Source organism: Haemaphysalis longicornis, unplaced genomic scaffold (genome assembly GCF_048455015.1).
Source record: "Haemaphysalis longicornis isolate Haplotype H1 unplaced genomic scaffold, Haemaphysalis longicornis Haplotype H1 scaffold_14, whole genome shotgun sequence".
NCBI lineage: Eukaryota > Metazoa > Arthropoda > Arachnida > Ixodida > Ixodidae > Haemaphysalis > Haemaphysalis longicornis.
This window is the reverse complement of record NW_027526245.1, coordinates 2,435,858-2,454,354: the sequence shown is the minus strand read 5'-3', so window position 1 is coordinate 2,454,354 and position 18,497 is coordinate 2,435,858. Positions and strand designations below refer to the sequence as shown.

The 18,497-nt window shown below is 47.4% G+C and overlaps 1 protein-coding gene across 1 annotated transcript; it reads left to right on the top strand.

Moving 5' to 3' along the window:
- Positions 1-347: 347 nt before the first annotated feature.
- Positions 348-18,277, top strand: LOC144164948 (glutathione S-transferase 4-like). Its single transcript, XM_077695165.1, has 5 exons — positions 348-820; positions 1,929-1,987; positions 10,402-10,543; positions 15,442-15,615; positions 18,093-18,277. Exons 1-5 carry the CDS (start codon positions 680-682, stop codon positions 18,228-18,230), a joined length of 654 nt encoding a protein of 217 aa, XP_077551291.1. The 5' UTR covers positions 348-679; the 3' UTR covers positions 18,231-18,277.
- Positions 18,278-18,497: the final 220 nt, after the last annotated feature.

Below are 18,497 nucleotides of genomic sequence, written 5' to 3'. Positions count from 1 at the left end.
AAATTCATCAAATCACATGACCGGCAAATGTACCCTGGAGGGCTAAAATATTGCAAATTTTGGAACCGCGCCTCAATTTCTACGTCATCTACTAGACTGAAGCCACGGCATGCTCAGTTACTTCATATTTAAACGAAGTAGCAAAACTGTTCTTCAGCCCAGCCGTTCTGTCGTTCTCCAAACGGGACACCGATGGTGTTTGCGAATCGGGGCGGAGGCAAAAGTAACAAGAAAAGACCGCATTACAAAGGAACTTCTGAGCCAGAAAGTCAACGTACGCGGTGTCTTTATCAACCGGCGACGTCGTTATCTTTATTTCCCAAAGCGGACGTCCTTGCCCTCTTGAGCGTTGGCAGCCAGACAACTCCGGGTGCGGCGTGTTCCTTCCGGCTGCAGGCGTTCGGAGAGCTCAGAATTCACATGCACAACATTTGCAGGGTCATCAGTCGTGGGCTGCAACAAGACAAGGTCACGACGCAACAGCTAAGGCGAATTGCCTTGCAGTGAATTCAAAGCCCCGCCGTTGTTTCCGCAGGAAAAACAAAAAAGAGAAGAAAAGAGTCACTGGGTTGACATACCTACTTCCAGAATCCAGTGGAGTTCCAGAGGCAGCGCAGGCGGCCACACAAGAGATTCCGCACGCACCGCCTGAGAACCAGTCCCCGTCTACGTTATCGTCATGCCTGTAGCCCTGTACAACCAGTATGGGAGTCCACCCTGCGGACTGGTGCGCATGGTTGCAAGACACCTGGATGTTGAACTGGAACTCAGAAACCTTGACATGTTCAAGGGAGAACACCTGAAGCCAGAATACCTGACGGTGAATGAGCCGTTAGCTGTGCAGGGCCTTTCCAATTTATGTGGTAACAAGTAGTTCTTTCGTCCCATAATGAAGTCTGGTGAATATTACCAAAATGTTTGATGCTTGAATGTGGTTCGCTTTCTATATTAGGGCCACTCAAATGACGTTCCTACCTTGTGGGCACGTTTATATTGATAATCAATACATCCCCACGTAGACGCAGTATCTGACCTAACTTAGTGCACTCTGAGTTTAGCCGAACCACATTAGTTTCATCAAAGAGCTCCTCAGTGCCTCAGTACTGGTAGTTGCTCGTTACACTTGATGTAGCAGTGCGTGTCTCCTACGGTGTGTCCTGTATGGTTGGAATTATTGACCCCAACTTTTATTATGGAAGGGTGCTTTCTTAGTTGTTTCACTTACTTCATACTCCGAGTTGCACTCCCGCGTAATTTTTTTTAATTGAACAAATTTTACCGGTGAAAGACACAAAGGTAATATTCATTTTCTGGTCACTTTCGCGCTATCCGTTTGGTGTGATTTTTCAGGAAGAAATGGCTGTAATCGGGCTGAGTAATGTTTTAAGTACCGTCAGCTGCTTTTTGAGTGAATTTTGTGCTACCGTAGTGAACAGAACCATAATAAGGAAATATAATGTACCAGTGATTCTCAGAGAAAAATTATTCAAATATTTTACGTTTTATTTCACTGAGGTTTCTCTACAGTAAAAACGTCGGTGGTCAGTAGCAAGATGAAGCTTGTTATATTTAAGGATTTCACTGACTTGACCACAAAGACAATATTAGATAGGGCGTGTTCGAAGATAAATACAATCCATTCGGATTATATTGGACAAAATGGTTTTCCAACGTGAATGAGCAACCGCGAAGTCAGGAAATATATTTATACATGCGAAGATTATGCTAAACCTTTCGTTACTTGCCCAGTATTCCTAAAGTAGGAATGCAGTTTCTGAGCAGCAATAAAAATGTTCTATGAAAGTTGATGTTTTACAAACAGTGTAAGTGCTGAGTTATTCGTTGAAAATATAAAAGAGCTACAAGCGCTATCTAATTCCGTTTTCGTGCGAACGCAGGTACTTATCATACAAATGTTTGTTTCGCAGCTCAATCCCTATCACAAAGCGCCAACATTGGACGACGATGGTTTCATCCTTTACGAAAGGTAATCGTGCTACTGGATAAGTTGATTTATGTGCTGTGTATAACAGACCTCAAAACGTGGGTGAAAAACCGCTTGTACGTTACGCAGTTGAATGCATAAAATAGGATTTTGTTCCGCCAAAGATTACAAGTTCAATTGGGGCTGTCCGCAAAAACAGAGCTGAAAGTCTCTATAACAACAAAAAAGTTCCAATGGGTTAGACGGCCTTTGGGAATGGTTCTTAAAACGTTCCATATAAACTTTTATGTTATGGAGTTTTAGCATACATTGTGATCTGAATAATTTGGTCCCTGTTTTATGTTAGCGCGAAGAAAAAGAGAATAATAAAGAAATCCTCAGGACCTTTAGGAAAACGCCACAAAGCAAAACCTTTTCTAAATGGCTTCTAGTTTTTTTTTAATCATCCACCAGACAAAGCTTAAACAAAACCCTTCGCTGACGTTAATAGCTTTTTACCTATAGAGCTGCTGAAGAGGTACATGCGACGTAACTTAAGGTTAATGAATGCACGGCACAGTGACATTAAATCCCTATTATCGGTATTGACAATAGCAGCGCTTTTAGTGCCTGTGTATGAGATAGTGCCTCCGCATTATTTGCTTCGAAACACGCACTGGCAGTTAGTTCATGGCACAGTAAATGAATACATTATTCTGAAAAAAACGATGCGTTTTTCCTGTCGACCACAGGGACTTTCAACTATCAAAAAATTGCACAAGTGTATAGAAACAACCCTAAAGAAAAGAAACAGCTCTCATGCAAGACGGCGACGTTCAGCGACTCACTAATCAAAATTTACTCCCTGTCAACAAGTATACGAGCGATTCATCTCGTTTCGGAAATTTTGCTAGGCCTTCAAAGTTAGGCAGCCGTATATGAATTCTTCGTGTGCAAAGAGTAGTTGTGCGGAGTCGAGCGCAATCTCGCTCGTCTGCTATCAATGGTAAGGCGGACTGCCATATGGTTCCCGTTTTGTGTGCCATTTGGGGGAGCCCAGTTTGTCCTGACGTCCGTTGTTTTCGACGTCCTTCGCCCGAATATACGCAGCAACGTCTTAATGCAGCCGTGTTGCCCGATGTTGCCGAAAAAAGCACAAAGCCACAGACATTGCCCGCAGAAGCACGGATGGACCATTTGGTTCAAGGTATCTTTCGCCATTGCGGAAAACCACTAGGAAGACATTCTAAGTTTCCCAAAGGTTTATGTTAAACACAATTTGAATAATTACGTGCCACAAAAGAAATAAGAGCACGCTCACCACTAGATACCAGATATAGCACGACGCTCAACACCTAATGGGCATTACTATGTCATCAAATTTACATACTGTGAGAACACTTACACTACTTAAGTCATGCGCCCGCATTTACCGAAACAAAGGGACAAAGAATTCGCGGCAAAGAGCATGTGCCGTACTCGTTCGTATTCGAGGAGCACAAAATTGTCAATTGTTTGATACTTCTCTACCTGTTCGATACATTTTCGAAATTGAGAGAGAGAGAGAGAGAGAGAGAGAGAGAGAGAGAGAGAAATAACATTTATTTGGTATCCGGCATGTGGGAAGTCCCCGGCCACGCAGGGCGCGGTTGATCCCTGTCTTTGAACTATGGCTAATACGCCCTATAGATCCGGGCTTAGACCCCGAGGATTGTGGCTCCGGCTAGGCGTCAGGTACTCGGGCTCCTCTACTCCCGTTTACCGGGGCAGAGGTTCCCTTTCTCGTCTGCTGCGCTAGAGCCTCCTCGAGCCGCTGGATGGCCCTGCGTTGTGTTGTTGGATCTTCGGAACGTAACCACGCTCCCACTTCTTCGGGGTATGTCGCATCCAGGCACTGCGCATCCCCTGCGTTCACAGCACTGTCACACTCCCCCCACAAGATGTGCTTGAGGGTGGCGGGTTCGCGTCTGCACACACTACACACGGTGTCCGCGAACATATCCGGGCATATGTGTCGGGCCAGGGTGGGCGTCAACACACATTCTGTTTGTAGTTGTCGTAGTCTCACCGCCTCCGCGCGCGTGAGTTCACGGTGCGGTGGCGAAAAGGCTCTCCTGGCTTCCCTGTAGGCTGCTAGGATCCCGCTGTGTTCTGTGAGGGGCTCGCAGTCTTGTTCTTGGTCTTCTCCGCTGGTGTCGAAAGACGCGGTCGCCTCGGTCCGGCACGTGACGAGGACACGGGCCGTGGCGTCCGCTTCTTCGTTGCGGTTCTTGATGTTGGTAGCTAGTTCGTTGCCCATATGGGCCGGGAACCATTTGATGGTGATGTTGGGAGATCTCGCTGCGGTGCCCTGAGATGCCTGCTCGACCCCTCGGGGTCTCGCTAGCCTCTCCGCACCACGCCAGACCGTTCCTCGAGCGAAGTTTCGGATTGCTGACTTCGAGTCGCTCAGTATTGTACGTGTGTTTGGTAGTCCCATGGCCAGCGCTATTGCCGCCTCTTCCGCTTGACCGACTGTTTTCGTGCGTACGGAGCACGCTGACAGGAGTTCGCCGGTGGATGCCTTGATTGCCACCGTTGCGAAGACGTTACGGGTCCTTGGGTATCTTGCGACATCCACGAACACCGCACCCTCGTCTAGTTGGTGATGCTTGGCTAGTGCGGCCGCTCTTGCAGCTCGCCTTCCCACATCTCTCTCTGGATTGGTGTTTCTTGGCAGGGGGTAAACGATGATCTTCCTTGCCAATTCGTCTGGCAGGAGGGCTTGTTCCTTCAGCTCTCCTTCTAGCTCGCAGCTTGATCGGGCCCCTGGTGGCAGGATCCCCACTCGATCCAGTAGTCTTCTGCCCGTCGCGGTACTACCCAGACGGTGTAAATGCGACGTTCTCTGGGCCTCGCTGATCTCTGAGAGCGTGTTATGTGCACCCAGAGACAGCAAGGCCGTAGTTCTTGTACCCGGTAGGAGACCCATGGCTCCCACGTAGGCTTTTCGGATGGCCGCGTCGATTTTGGACCGTTCTGCTGCGGTCCATCGGTGGAAGGCCCCTGCGTATGCCGCATGGCTTACGACGAAAGCCTGTAGCAGCCGCAGAAGTCCCCGCCAGGCGTGCTGCGATGCCTATCTTGGTTGTAATATTCTTTACTGCCGTGGCGTTTGTTTGGGTGCCGTCGATGTACATGCCCAGGACCCGGAGGCTTGGGACGTGCGGGATCGGCGCGCCACTGTCGGTGCGTATCGTTATGTTCTTTTCTGCTTCTTGGCTTGCCCTCTTCCTGTGCCTCCCTGGTGGCGGCAGGATGAGTAGCTGTGACAGGGTTTGTAGTTGGGCAAGTTGGTACATAACTTCATCTTCCCTTTGTCCCGTGCTTCGCGCTGTTTTGTTAAAGTTTTGTTAAAGAGTAGCTGTGACTTTTGCGGTGAGCACCGAAGACCTGTGTCCGTGAGGGCGGTCTCTACAGCGCTCACCGCTGCTTGGAGATCTTCTTCGATTTTTCCGTCGCTTCCGCCGGTAACCCATATGGTCACGTCGTCTGCGTATAGGCAGTGTCGGACCCTCGGGCTTAACGCTTCCAGGCGTTTGGCCACCTCTAGCATCACGATGTTAAACAAGAACGGGGAGATGACCGAGCCCTGTGGGGTCCCGACACTGCCCAGCTTCCGTTCTTCTAGTTTCTGCCCTCCCACTTCTAGCCTGGCTGTCCGGCCTGTGAGAAAGGCTCTGATGTAGTTGTACGTTCTTCCTAGCCCAAGGCGGGATACCTGGGCCAGAACCGCCGAGTGCTTCACGTTGTCGAAGGCACTCTGCAGGTCCAAGCCCAGTATGGCTCGGTTGTCATTCTTGGGAATCCCGCCCGGGGGGTCGAGGACTTCTCTCTGGATCAGAAGCATTGCGTCTTGAGTACCCAGTTTGGCTCGGAAGCCGAGCATCGTGTCTGGGTATTTGTTGTTTGCTTCCAGGTAGCGGTTCCACCGGGTGTTGAGGACGTGCTCCAGCACCTTACCCACGCAGGACGTGAGCGAGATGGGTCGCTGTCCGTCAATTCCCGGTGGCTTATTCGGTTTTGGCAGCAGGATCGTTTTCGCTGTCTTCCATGCTTGGGGTAGCGTGCCATTGCGCCAGCAGACGTTGTAATAGTTCGTCAGGGATGATATCGCTGCGTCGCTCAGGTTGCGTAGGGACTTGTTAGAGATCTTGTCGGGACCGGCTGCCGAACGACAGTTCAGTTCTTGCGTGGCTTGCCTAACCTCCCACTCTTCTATGTCTCGATCGAGGTGGGAGTTTGGCTGGCCAGTGTAGTCCGGGTGATCTTCGCTGTTAGTGGAAGGGAGGTAACGCTCGTTGAGACGTTTGTGCATCTCTTCTTCCCCTAGTTGGCGAGCAGTAGTGTGTAGTATTTGGGCCATTCTTGTACGTTGGTATTCGCCGCTCCTAGTTTCGTCCATCAGTTGCCTGAGGAGTTTCCAGGGGCTGCTTCGATGTAGCTGTCCTTCAGCTTGGCTGCAGAGTGCGAACCACTGCTGTGAGCAGAGCTTTTTCTACTGTGTCGCTCGATTTCTCTACCGAGCTCGGCGATTCTCTTGCGTAGTTTCCTGTTGTGTCGTTGCCGACGCCATCTCTTCTGGAGCGAGCGCCTTGCTTGAAGAAGATGGGCCAGACGTGGGTCCATGGCTTCTATTTCCTCTGGAGCTTCGATTTCTTCGGTGGCTCCTTCCGTCGCCGCCAGCAACTTCGCTGACCATGCGTTGATTTCGTCAATGTCGCCCAGTTCCGTATTGCGGAACTTGCTCCAGTTGACCAGTTTGTGTGTCTTGCTCTTGCCGCTGCTTGTTTCACCCTTGAGGTGGGCTAGCGGCAGTTCGATTTCGAATCCACGCCCTGTGCATAGTACAAATAAGGGAAATGTGGTTTAGATACGTACAAATCATAGCTTTTTTAGAAAAGTTATTTAAAATACCATAGCCATCTCGTATCCAAAATTTCAAAAGCGCTATTCCCAGATATGTTTTATCTTTTCCACGACAAGACAACAGAGTCACGCCTTTCTCCCCCGCCCTTTCAAGGCTGTTTATTACACAGTGAAAGAGCGAGATGGTCCGAAAGCAAGACGTCCGTTTTAAACAAATGAGAAAACTGCGCTTTATATAGGGGACCATAAACAAGATAGCATGACGCAATAACTCAGCTATTGCTCCCGTCCTTTCTGTTCAGTGCAACAGCAACAACCCAAGAAACAGTTCGCCACTATTCAAAACTAAGCGCATTGCATTGAACATCAATGAAACTTGAAAGATAATATTAGCTTAGCAAACTTTCAACTCGTCGCTCCAAGTGTAGCTAAGAACGTTTGCTAACGCTAAACCTAATGCTCATCGGTTGGGATTCAGTTCATAACCTACCAGCTCGCTAACACAGTACACTGCAACCACTCACCCTCGCTAACCCCTCGTCACATGGTAAGGCTGACGTCACTTTGCGGATGATGTCACCTCGTGAAATTCAAGCCTTGCGAGGGTGCCCATCTTCCCTCACTTAGAATGTGGGAAGATGGGCACACTTCAAAGGCGTTTTTTCAAGGGATGACATTTTTTCAGCTGCTTTTTGAAGGACATTTTTGTAGCTGTGTCGTCTTGTAGTTGGCACAGTCCTCACCAAACCTTCACTTATCTAGGTTTGTCTAGGGCGGCCACTGCAATGTATATTTTTGGGAAAAACACCACAATTTATTTAGGGCATTTCCTAGTGTCTCCTTAGAAATATTGCCTATGTCGTTTCTTTGAGTAAAGGAATGCCCACGCGTATTACAACGCTGCAAGAAAACCTTGCTGGTACTTCATCTCGTGAAAATATATGGCTACCGAACACAGCGCGACGATGCTGGTTGAACGTAATGCCTTGACTGCACAGCGATCTGTACTCTGCGTGTATTTTTAAACCTCGTCTTTGCCTTCGGTTGACATCTATTGGTTGATATGCCAGTAAGGATATCTGGAATCTAGTTTACCTAGAGAGAAGCGTTTGTCGGCAGTGTTATTACGAAAGCGACTGTGGGAATAGTTCTGGTACAGATAGTATAATAAAAAGAGACGCCAAAACTCAACTGTAGCAAATCTTCGCAAAGAACACGAAATACTTGCCAGGGTTTCCAACTGAATGCCTTTCGCAAAAAAATTGTGAAAGAGAACGATTGAAACTAGTCTTTCGTTTAAATCTAGTGCTGTTAGTTGTGGGCTGTTACGGAAAGAAGCAGCGGTGCATATGAAGCTACGATATATTTACATTTAATAACGACAGGCCTTGAAGCATCACAACAAAACCGACTAAGGCAACATGTTACTTTCAGGCCCTATGTCGGGGATAAAATGTAGTAATCAGGGCTATAACCTTAAGTTTACTACACATAAAGTGCTCGGGTGCTGGGACGAAAAAAACTTGCATCTGACTGACAAAATCTCGCTGAACTAACGCCACCAATTCGAACAAGTTGGAGCCTTGAAGAAAGAGATAGACGCAGAAATTCACTTCTGGGGCGGTATTCTCGTGTTTTTTTTTTCTGTTTTTAAAACGTACATTTTGCGCCTGTTTGATTGTGACGTACTTCCAGCTGTAGGCGGGCTTCGGGCTGACTTTCGCGCAACTGTTCTTGTAAACACATTTTGAAAGACTAAACCTATTTGAAGTATCTTTTATGTGTTTATTGTTCCTCCAGCGAACCAACAACAAGGCGACGAAAAATCGCCTGCTCTGAGAAGCCGTGGCTCATAGCCCCGCCGTGCTTGCATGGCGTCACAACTGGGTGTTCGCTTTTAGCCAATCATGACTTGATCAAAACGGACACTTTTGAAACGAACACAACGGAACAAACACGAGAATGCCGCCCCTGGTTAGGGTGTTAGGTACGAAGGATTTTTGCTTCTAGAGAAATAACGTAAATAAATTTGTACGTGTGCACATTCGCAAGCGTACGTATGTACGTGTGTTTAGGTGTTTGGTGTGCGTTTGCGTGTGCGTGTGTGTCCCTGCGCATGTGCGAATGGATGCGTGTTTGCGGGCGGGCGGGTGGGTTTGGGAGTGTGTGCGGTTGTGTGCGTGCGCGTGTGTGTGCTTGCATACATATGGGTCCGGCATGTCTGAGTTCGTCGTGTGTATGTCACAAAGGTGAACTCACCTGTAATAAATGCGAGAATGCAAGGTGGAACAGAAACCGTCATTGCGCTGGAATAAGAAGTTTTCAAACCGAACGTATCACTTTGCGACTATGTATATTTCTTACAGAGCGTCAAAATGTTTACCGCAAAATACATGCTTGCATTTTTTGTCAACGGCCTTGACCACGCGGTGGCAGGGTAACTAGAAAATATAACGTCGGCTCAGTTCTGCTGAAGACATACAAGCTAGAACTAAAACACGGCTCACTAGACGACAGGGTTAAGCTGCTCACAAAAGCTGCAACCAACACTCCTACTGTTGGGCTCCTTTGTGTCCTTGAATAGCCAGAATGAGACGCAGCCAAGCACCGATATTGGTCAATTGGTCAAAAGGCAGCCGAATAACGTAGGCGCTTCAGAATCGTCTAGCCCCGCTAATTCATCGTCAATGTTTACAAATATCCCGAATTCAATTTGCGTCCGCCTCAACAACCGCTACCGTGTTGTTCTGTTGTGTGTTCGCTTTTAACACCATATAGCCGAAATATTTATTGCATGTGGTGTTTCGCGTGCTTGTGAACACACATTTTTGTTTTTAAATACCTCAATATATTTTGCTCTGCCAAAAGGTTCCTTGTTTGAAGACTGACTGCGGCGGCGCCCTCTTTGAGGCTGGGAGGTGGTTAAGCTGGCTACTGAGACATTTTGCCCTCGTGGGATGCCTGTTTTTCTGTACGACAAAAAAATCACCGCCGTATCTAAACGACACGACAATGTTTCAAATAGTGCAAAGTTGTTGGGTAATGTACCCACGGCAACTCGCAAAGGATAGCAGCACCGCTAATATGACCGAATTAAACCGAATGTTGACACGATTGTGTGATGTGCTTCAGCGTCGCGGTGTCACTTGTCGTTAGCCGATCACGGGTCGTGCAAAGGTCTATTTGCCTCAAGTAGCCACCCCTGAATTGATTGTAGAGTTTAACGCGGTGACGCAACGCAGAGGCGATGAAGCCCGCCGTAGTGGAGTGCTCCGTGTTAATTCTGACCACCTGGGGATATTTAACGTGCGCCGAAATCCCGAACACACGGGCGTTTTTGCTTTTTGCCTCCATCAGAAAAGCGGCCGCCGCGGCCGGGAATCGAACCCGCGTCCTCGTGCTCAGCAGCACAACGCCTTAGCCACTGAGCCACCGTGCCGATTAGTTTTTACTATTGCCAAATGAAGAAGAAGCCCGCCTAACGGTTCTGTGAATACCAAGGTATAGACTCTGCGTGGTTGCGGCAGAAAACACTTTATTTACCATTCCTCTTATCTGTTTTTTTGCAGTTCGGCCATCTGTACTTACCTTTGCAATAAGTTCAAACCAGCATCTAGCCTCAACCCATCATGCCCGAAAAGCCGAGCAATGGTCGACCAGATTTTGGCGACCATCACGAGCACCATTCAGCCCCACTACTTCGCCTTTTTCGTAAGTGATTTTCTTTCCGAACGCATGAAACCATTTCGCGGCTAAGCAAATTCATTCGTGCCGCAAAAGTGTTCCAATATAAAAAATACATTCTCATGCTTCGTGCGCATTCATTCGTTAGTTAGTGGAGGGTACTTTGTTCTTAAAAGATCTGCAATTCGGTCAAGATGGGTACGTCATTGAGAAGTGGGTCGAAGACGAGATACGGTCGAATCGGTGAAGAGGGTTCAGAAACAAATTTATAGGCGAAGGGAGGGTAAGTCTGGTGAAGCAGACAAAACCCCTTATGCCATTGTTTTAAGGGGTTGAGGCGTGCCATGCCGCTAAAGGGGTAGCGCAAAATTCCATGTCAGAGATGGTGTCGATGAATGGGAAACACTGCAGTCTAACACGACCGCCTAACACGAGCAATGCAAGCATAATGTTCACAGACAAGGAAGAAGTGGGGAGTGGCCCAGTGCGCAATTGAAGACATACAAAGGCCATGACGCTGTAAATGTGGGAATGCCCCGGCGTTCACTCATGCTATTATGGAGATTTATAAAATCATTGGCTCTTCTACCATCTGTTGTGTCGCTCGTAGCGCCGCCGCGTATCATGTTTGTTGAAAGATGTGGTGTCTTCATCCAAATTCTAGTTGTTACAATTGATTGTGTAACTGGATTGGGATCGGTCAGCCAGTGATCAAAGGTGATAATACACTGATGACTCGCTCATTGTCCACGGCACGTAGCAGACGATGCGCTACTCCAAGCAAGTGTAAAATACGTGTAGTTTATTTACATGAAGTATTTGAGACTCATAATGTGATCAGAGAAAAGAGGTTGAGCGGAGCCCGGAACCAGCGGTGCACTCCTCTCTCCCCAAAAACCCAAACACATGAGTTTCATTCCGAAAGTCCCTCCTCCCAAAAGGACATCAGACTCGCAGAGAAACGAGGGCCCACCTTAGGCTACTGATTGACCAACGCTAGGCGTGTACACAGATAACCACGTGACAACACTCTCTTGCTCTTATGCGGAAACTCGAAGGTGTTGATCAAAACACCAGTAACGCACCCACCAAAAAACTACGAAATAAAAGCAACTGTGAACGCAGACCATTGACCTTTGAATAACACGTCTAAGTATTGTGTATATGACGCACGCTGGCATTTTGCGTCACATAGCGCTTCATACACTAATACCTATACAGACGAATCTGGCTCTGCGATCGTCCGTCGCGATGGGCGTGATGGGTATTAGTGGATTCGAATTTGCGCTGGATGGCTCGCGGAAACTACTATGAATTTGAATCGGGCAGCCTGCTTCGTTTTTATCGTAGTCTAGCTTGCTCGCCTTCAATAGTGTAAGGAATATCAGGCGCCTTAGGAAAAAAAACTTTCGAAAATGTATTGGCCTTTGAAAGCAGCGTCGCTCGTGCGATGACGCCGCATTCAGTGAAAATGTCCTACAACCACAAAAACCTTTCCAGACCGGCGTGCTGTCATCCATTCCCTGCCGTCCAACGTTTTTAGATTAGTTGCTGCCTACCGAACGAACAAGAAAACACAAAGACGGCGGTAAAATATCTGCGAATTAGGTGTTGCCAAGCAATTTTTTTAACCTCCTTGGGTGTTGCGACGCCGCTCGTGTGAGAGAGCGTTCTATTTTCGCAGCTTAGGCAAACTAAATGCTTGGGACGGCCAAAAGTTTCGTAGGAACGCTGTTTCTATGGCGTAGACCGGCCGGGTAGGTGGCAGGTAGGAACACAACTAGGTGGCTCGCCCATTGGTGGACAGCAAGCTAGGGGAACGCCGTGGGTTAAGGCTAAAATAACTTCTTTAGAGGTAAAATATTTCTTTTTTAGCACGAAACATTTTGTTAATAATACAAACTGGTAGAGTTGGGACTTCTACAAATCGTTTTCGAAGACGTCCTTCGCCTGCTATATTTGGCATCAAATGGCAGACTTGCTCCGCGAACCACCATGACTTCGCTTGTGCTTTTAAGTGCAGAGCATTTTAGGCGCTCGCCTTGTCGTCCTAGCTCACTCGCTCGACCCAAGTATATAGAGCACCAAGCCGGCGTCCCGGGGTAACGATTTTGTTCGCGGCGTACCCCAGAGGCTTCGAAAGCCAAGCGGTTTAAAACGCCATAAGCGTTCGAAACTCGTGAAACGCTGGCGCTTTTGATAGAACTTCCCGTTGTTTAGTGCAAAGAAAGCTATAGCTACATTTGAGGAAAAATATACGTAATTAACCGGCAGCGCCCGCGTTCCTTTAGGTATGGACGCCCGTTGGGTTGGGTTTTACGATAGTAAACGCAAAATGTGGCAGTGCAACGCCGGCACGTGCGGGAAGAAAAGCACAAAAAGATCAGAACTCCCGCTAGCGCAGTTTCAAGCAGGGGGCGCGCGAGCAGTGCGAAAGCGGGAAATCGGAATTCCATTTGGTGGCACAGTGAGCGGAGAACGGGGCTACAGCCCGTTATGGCAATTCACTGCTCTGCACTTACGACAGCTTTCACATTGATTGGAACGGCTTTAGTTTTTTATCTAAACGTGCAGTTTTATTTTGTTCAATGGCAGTTTTTAGGAACTAAATTTTTTGGGCACAGAGTACTTCGTGAATAGCGAACCGCGCAGTAAATATTTTCTGCTAGATAAACTCCACATTCGCAGCCGCAGCCGCTTTTAGATCCTGCACCATCCGGTTCCACTTCTGCCCATGGTTCCCATCGAAGCGTAAGCGCGGTCTCGAAGTTTGCCTTGACACTAGGGCCAGATTCCTCTCTAGTTAGTACTGTATGAAACTCTACGGTGCGCCAAGCCGACAGGACTTCTTTTCTTCGTCAATACGTCGCTTGAATTATGAAAACCGCGCTGAGCGACTGCAAATTCTAGCCATTTGCATCACCCAGCCACCGAGAGAGAGGGAGAGAGAGGGAAGCGAGAGAACACTTTAGTTGAGGTTTGCGCGGTTAAAAGTCTCTCGTGGCGTCCAGTTTGTGCTGGGCAGCGACGTGGGCAGTTTTGGTAACCATGGAGGTTTGGGTCCCCTGGTGTAACCTCGCCAGAGCCTCCTCCAACCGCTCATCGCAAGACATTTCGGGAAAATGGTCCATGTTGCATCCCCGTATGATGCGGGAAAGGGTTGTGAGGGCTACGCATGCTTTGGAGTTTGGCAAGGAGTAAAGGGATCATTGGATGAGGTTGAGTTTGACTGGGGTCGGAAAGGTTTTCGTTTGGAAAAGTCGCCACGTCTTCTTTTGTGCGGGTATGGCTGCCCAACCACGGAAGCGCCAGACACAGAAATGAGATGAAGTTGAACTTTGCCCAGTAACTTTGAGCAGTGCAACCGGGGTAGACAGAAGGTCTCTTGTCCTGGCTATGACCCTTCGGGCTCCCTGCCTGTTTCTGGCATGTCAATGGCCGTAATCACCGTCGTTAAACAGGTAAAGGAACGCACTCCGCCGACATCGCAAAAGGAAGGAGGAAAAAAATCCGCACAAAGTGGAAATCAACCCCCCAAACGTTTGTGGGCCCGCTACGACCGTAATCGCCGTCAAACACGTCGACGGCATCCGAAAGCTCCCGCCAAATTTTCTCGAGTCCTTCGTGCCTATGTTAGTTCGGTCACCACGACAACAAACACAATAAAGCAAAGCTCACTAACAACAACGATATGAAGCTGCCAGTCAATTCTAACTAAGTGAGGTGCCTGACCTTAACAATGACCCTCAGCTCCCCGCCGTCTCTGCCTTTAGGTGGGCGTGACAGATACGTGGGAAGCTTTGGGTCGCCACAGCCCCGCCGTAAGAAGCACCAGCACGGAAATGCCCTCTCCCCATCTTCCTTCGCCTGTTCTTCCATACGTACACGAAACTTCCCACTAATGTGGCACAGCAGATCGCGTATTTGCGTTGCGATTGCAGCCCATGATTCAGAATCGGTCAGGTCAGGCTAACCAATTATTTCACAATATCAACTACCTTTAAAAGGACCACGGACGACGTGAAAACACGAATGTTCTATTCACAAATTTAGCCTAACAGGGGTTTACTTGGACCTTGGACCGTGTTTGCTTTCACTCGATTGAATTGCTTGATTTATAAAAGCTCATAGTTTTTGCGATTCCTTTCTCGCGGGCATAAACCGCCATGTGAGGTGGAGTGAATGATCTTATGCAGTGCGTTTCAGGGAATATGTCCTGAAGCACCACAAACACCTACCCTGTAACAAGGGCAGGAGTATGCTCACTCGTCGTGAAAGATAGCGAATTCCATCGCAGAGCCTCTTTAGATGCACTGACTCAATTAGGGAGCCTGTTCGTCAATCGAGACGATAAGCCATATTCTGACTCCACCCTGCACTCCATGTGCTTGCTCGACTCGGTTTAATGGAGGATGACGCAACTATTTACATATGAAAATCGCTTTCAAAAGCCTCCTCCACTAAAGCTCGAGTGGAGAAGGGATTGAGAAAATAGGGCGAGGGCTCGTCAGAATTTTGTCGCATGCTGCTGTAAGCTGAAGCAGACGGGCAGTGTTCTCATGGAGTGGGACAACTACGTGTTCAACATTTGTAGGGTTCATGGGGGGCTTGCTATTGTAAGCCGGATGAGGAGGGTGTGGTCACTTCCAGGGATATGTACTGAACCTAAACTAGTCATTACAAATAACCTCATCTGCGCCCTTATTTTAAGGGGAACAGGACAAAGTGTAGTCTGAAACAGGACTACTCAGGAGCGAAACCAAATTGCCTCTATTACATGTAATACCCCATATCAGCATATCTTACAAGCTTTAGAAGTACCTGAAAATGATATCTTGATTAAGTGTGTTAAACACATGCGGCTAAGTTGGCAGTTTGACCTTGGTATAACACTGTTCTTGTTCCCTGTAACTCTTTCCATACAGAAACCACGCTTCTTTGATCTGAAGAAGCCCACACCGGAAGACATAGCTGCGTTCGAAGAAAACGTCCTCTCCAGCTTCGATAACCACGTGGGCAAGGATGGTGGCTACGCTGTTGGCGACATGCTAACTCTAGCGGATCTGTCCTTGGCTGCCCACCTAACGCTATGCCTGGAAGTAAGTCGTCGACGATAAGGAGCTAACAACGTTTTGGTGGGCATGTTGCAGTTGGCAATTTGTACTGTGAAAGTCCTTTACTCACACATATTGAAGTGGAACTCTTGAGCGATTCGCTTTTTGGGGGCATATCATAGATTTGCACCATTTGAGAAGACACTCGTTTTTCTAACAGCGCTTCCCATTGAGCCTTGCCTTCCGTTTTCGCACATGGGGGTTTATTGTGCCTATTGTAAATACCCAGTACAAATCACAGGCTAAGGTTCGCGCACGAGAAACTACACTCCTTGAACTGCTTCAATAGTACTGCACCTGTTGAAGCAGGCTTGAAGTTTCTTTATTTGACCACAAAACAGTGCGTGCTCATACAAAGAAAATTACAAACAGAAATGTCAACAACGCAATGTGGTGTGGAAAATGAGGAGAAAGCTGCGCAGATGCAGCTTGATAAAGCCTCACCCCCTATAGTTACATGTAAAACCTGCAACGATAGATGTTGCAAATTTTATGGAAAAAAAAACAAGTTTGCATAGACACAGCTCTTTTAACCGGGTTAGAGAGAGAGAGAGAGAGAGAGAAAACCTTTGATCAAAGATGAAAAGATCGGCGCCACTAACGGTAGGGCTTGCTACTCCAGATGGGGTGAATACAGTGAAGCGAAAGGGTGAAACGGAGGGATATGGGTGGTTCACTTGTTTTAAAGACGAAAACAATATTTGAGGCCTTCTTGAGGCGAACATAGCATGCAAAAGTGAAACATTTTCTGAGTGATGGCCGGTAGATCTCTCCGGATTTTCGCCGATAGGCGGCGGGTAGTATAAAGAGCGAACAACCCTGTGATGCATACGCCAGCTATGACCAAGTCTTTGAAAGACGCCATTGTATAACTGATCCACCAATTATCAAGGCTGTTATCTATGCAGAACTGCAAAATAGCAATTTTGAGGTGTATAAAATGCTGATGACATACAATCAAAGACAATAGTTAGCACGTGCGCATTGTTGCCAATGAATTTTAGAGTCTGAGTTGACTGCCAGTTAAAGTAACGAAATATATGTGGTGTACAAACACTTGACAGGGATTACAAAGTTCGGCGCAAGGAATGGATCAGGAGACCGCACGATTGCATAGATGTGAAAACTCTGGATTAACCTTTAGGATAACGTGGACGTTATTGCCTAATGAAAAAATTGCAGAAATACACAGGCAAAGTAACCTCAAGATGCTGCACCAACTTACATTTCTTTTGTTTCACTCTTCCTTAAAGGTGTGACCACATGCTTCTCCATACGCCCTCTAGTGAAGGTTTCAAGCGATACATACAAATTGAAGGAGCTCAGCCAAACATAGGCAATTTCGATTGCTTTAGTAATTCTATTCAAGTACTTTTATCAATATACTTTATTATTTTTCACACAATGACAGCAAAGCAAAGACGTCGGAGGATCTGAACTCCGCCCCTGCTTATGCGATACCCAAGATTCCAATGGCAGCAAAGCAAAGACGTCGGAGGATCTGAACTCCGCCCCTGCTTATGCGATACCCAAGATTCTGTGGGTCTGGCAACGTCCTTGGCCATCAAACGGGCCGGAGCTGAGTATCCCGGTCTAAACATAAGAGTGCAGCCTTACAATGTGTGCATGGGTGGTGCCTGGCGCGGTGGCTCAGTGGCTAAGGCGTTGCGCTGCTTACCTCAAGGACGCGGGACCGACTCCAAGCAGCGGCGGTCGCTTTTCTCATGGAGGCGAAAAACGAAAACGCCAGTGTGTTCGAGATTTCAGCGGAAGTTATAGATATTCAGGCGGTGGAACATCCTCAGTACCCTTCCACTACGGCGCGCCTCATCGCCTGCGTAGCGTCGGCGCGCAAAACCCCATTATCAATCAATCTGCACGTGCCGATATACAGTGACAACGATGATATACAAGGAATTGTTTTGTTTACTTTCGTTTTGGTATAAATACTGTCAGAAGCAATTTTTTTGGATTTGCTAGGTACGCAGAACAGTACTGAAAATATGTCCCTATTGGAAGTCATAAACAGATTTGCCTGCTAGTTCACTGTACGTTAATTTACTGTTTCTGGCTAATAGAACCACCTGCAAATGTATTGAGTGTTTATGCTTCAATGCTTAAATAAAATAAAAATGCTTGCCATCAAAATCATTGTCACAAGACGTTCAGAACGAACTTTATAAGAAGACTCGGAAGCAGAATACATGGTAATATGGACCTTAACTCATGGCGGGGCGCATGCGGTGTAAATATTGATATCACTAGGTGTAAATTGATACAGCCGCCAAACCAAGGAGAAAAATTACTGGTTGCAAAAAAAAACTGAAATATTCTTTTTCCAGTCCTCATCTGCAACATACAAAGGGGCCGCTGTAAGAATTTCCTGAGAAGAAATATCACTTATAAATCCAGTGGAAGCACCCGGAACTATAGAGATCATGCTTTCATTTTTTTTCTTGCAGCTACCTGTTCTTCGAGTCGACAAGTTCCCCCGGCTTAAGGCTTACTATGAACGAATCAAGGCGGAGCTCCCGTATTTTGACGAGATCAACAAGCCCGGCATCGACTTGCTGAATGAACGTCTGAAAGGGCTCAAATAAGCTACTAACATTGCAGTGCCAGCAATAAATGGTTTTTTACACGGAGACATATTCGCACCGAGCGTTTTTCGCCTTGTGGGCCGTGTATACGTCATCATGTCTGCATCGCCGTTTGCCCGCCTGCATTATTTTGTGGCCGTGTCTCCGTCACCGGAATCAGGAAGCATAAGAGGCCAGGCACTGTCCTCGAAACTAAAATACTTTTCCAAGGCCAGGGTTGAAGCCCACAACTCTAAACTAGTGCTACTGGAAGAGTATGTTCACAAG

What these genes read in the sequence shown, in the direction of transcription:
- LOC144164948 (XM_077695165.1), top strand. Translation starts at nt 680, where the DNA reads ATGCCTGTAGCCCTGTACAACCAGTATGGGAGTCCACCCTGCGGACTG. An exon ending in TGAAGCCAGAATACCTGACG is followed by an intron (nt 821 to 1,928) that starts GTGAATGAGCCG and finishes TTTGTTTCGCAG; the next exon opens with CTCAATCCCTATCACAAAGC. An exon ending in GGTTTCATCCTTTACGAAAG is followed by an intron (nt 1,988 to 10,401) that starts GTAATCGTGCTA and finishes GTTTTTTTGCAG; the next exon opens with TTCGGCCATCTGTACTTACC.